This window comes from Geospiza fortis, unplaced genomic scaffold, assembly GCF_000277835.1.
Source record: "Geospiza fortis unplaced genomic scaffold, GeoFor_1.0 scaffold206, whole genome shotgun sequence".
In the NCBI taxonomy this organism is placed as follows: Eukaryota; Metazoa; Chordata; class Aves; order Passeriformes; family Thraupidae; genus Geospiza; species Geospiza fortis.
In genome coordinates this window covers 360,706-361,470 of record NW_005054311.1, presented here as the reverse complement: position 1 = coordinate 361,470, position 765 = coordinate 360,706, and the positions used below count along the sequence as shown (strand labels likewise).

Sequence of the window (765 nt, the reverse complement as noted above, 5' to 3'; positions counted from 1 at the left end):
CCCATCCTGTTCTCAGTCTCTTTTAGCATAGAAAACCAGACACACACATATTTGACAATAAGTGATCTTACCTTGGGTAGAAAGTCCTTGTTGAATATACATAACTGAAAAGAAAATGAATCCAATATAAGCTAGAAAGATCCCCATCATTCCAAGATGAAGAAGTCACATCAGGAAAAAAAAAAGCCAAAGGTGTCTTCAGAAAAGAAAGAACTGATATATATGTATATATTTCAAATATCTGAACAGAAAGAAATGTGCAATGTTACAAAAAGGCTCTGTATTGTAGACCTGGCTGCGACACTGGCAGCATTCTGCTGCTCAGTGGAGTCCTTTTCTTTGAGAAGAGTGAGTATTGCAATACAGCGTGGTTCAGATGAGCTGTCTCAGGCGCTGTGTTGCTTGAAGTCCAGATACAGACTAAAAAAACCACAAACCGTTGAAAAGTGGGTATCAGCTGCCTTCTGTGCCTTTTTTCAGCTACCTGGCAGCTTCGTCCAACGTCAGCTCTTGCTGCTCAGGATGGCGTGATGACTGCCCTCCCTACACACTGATCCAGCTTGGGAAGAGAGGAGTAGGGGAAAGAAAAGGAGGGGGGCAAGGGGGGGGAAGAGAAGTCTACTGTGCTTGTATTGCTACAACTTTTCCTTCTAATGGCTGTGATAATGCCTTTAACCCTTCCCTCTCCCTTCTCATACTCTACACCTCTACCTGTCTAACTTCTACTGCCTCTGATGCTGCGCTAAATCTGCGGGTTTTTTGGTG

At 43.5% G+C, this 765-nt stretch overlaps 1 protein-coding gene across 4 annotated transcripts in view; it reads right to left on the bottom strand.

Moving 5' to 3' along the window:
• The window catches only part of VSTM2A (V-set and transmembrane domain containing 2A), a 32,084-nt gene extending 31,491 nt beyond the window's left edge, over positions 1-593 (bottom strand). For all 4 annotated transcript variants that reach the window (XM_031055667.1, XM_005419311.2, XM_005419310.2 and 1 more), the window contains exon 1: positions 72-593. In XM_031055667.1, coding sequence (XP_030911527.1) covers positions 72-150 — 79 coding nt within the window. In that variant the 5' untranslated portion in view covers positions 151-593. The remainder of the gene's footprint in view (positions 1-71) is intronic.
• Between the last annotated feature and the right edge of the window lie 172 nt (positions 594-765).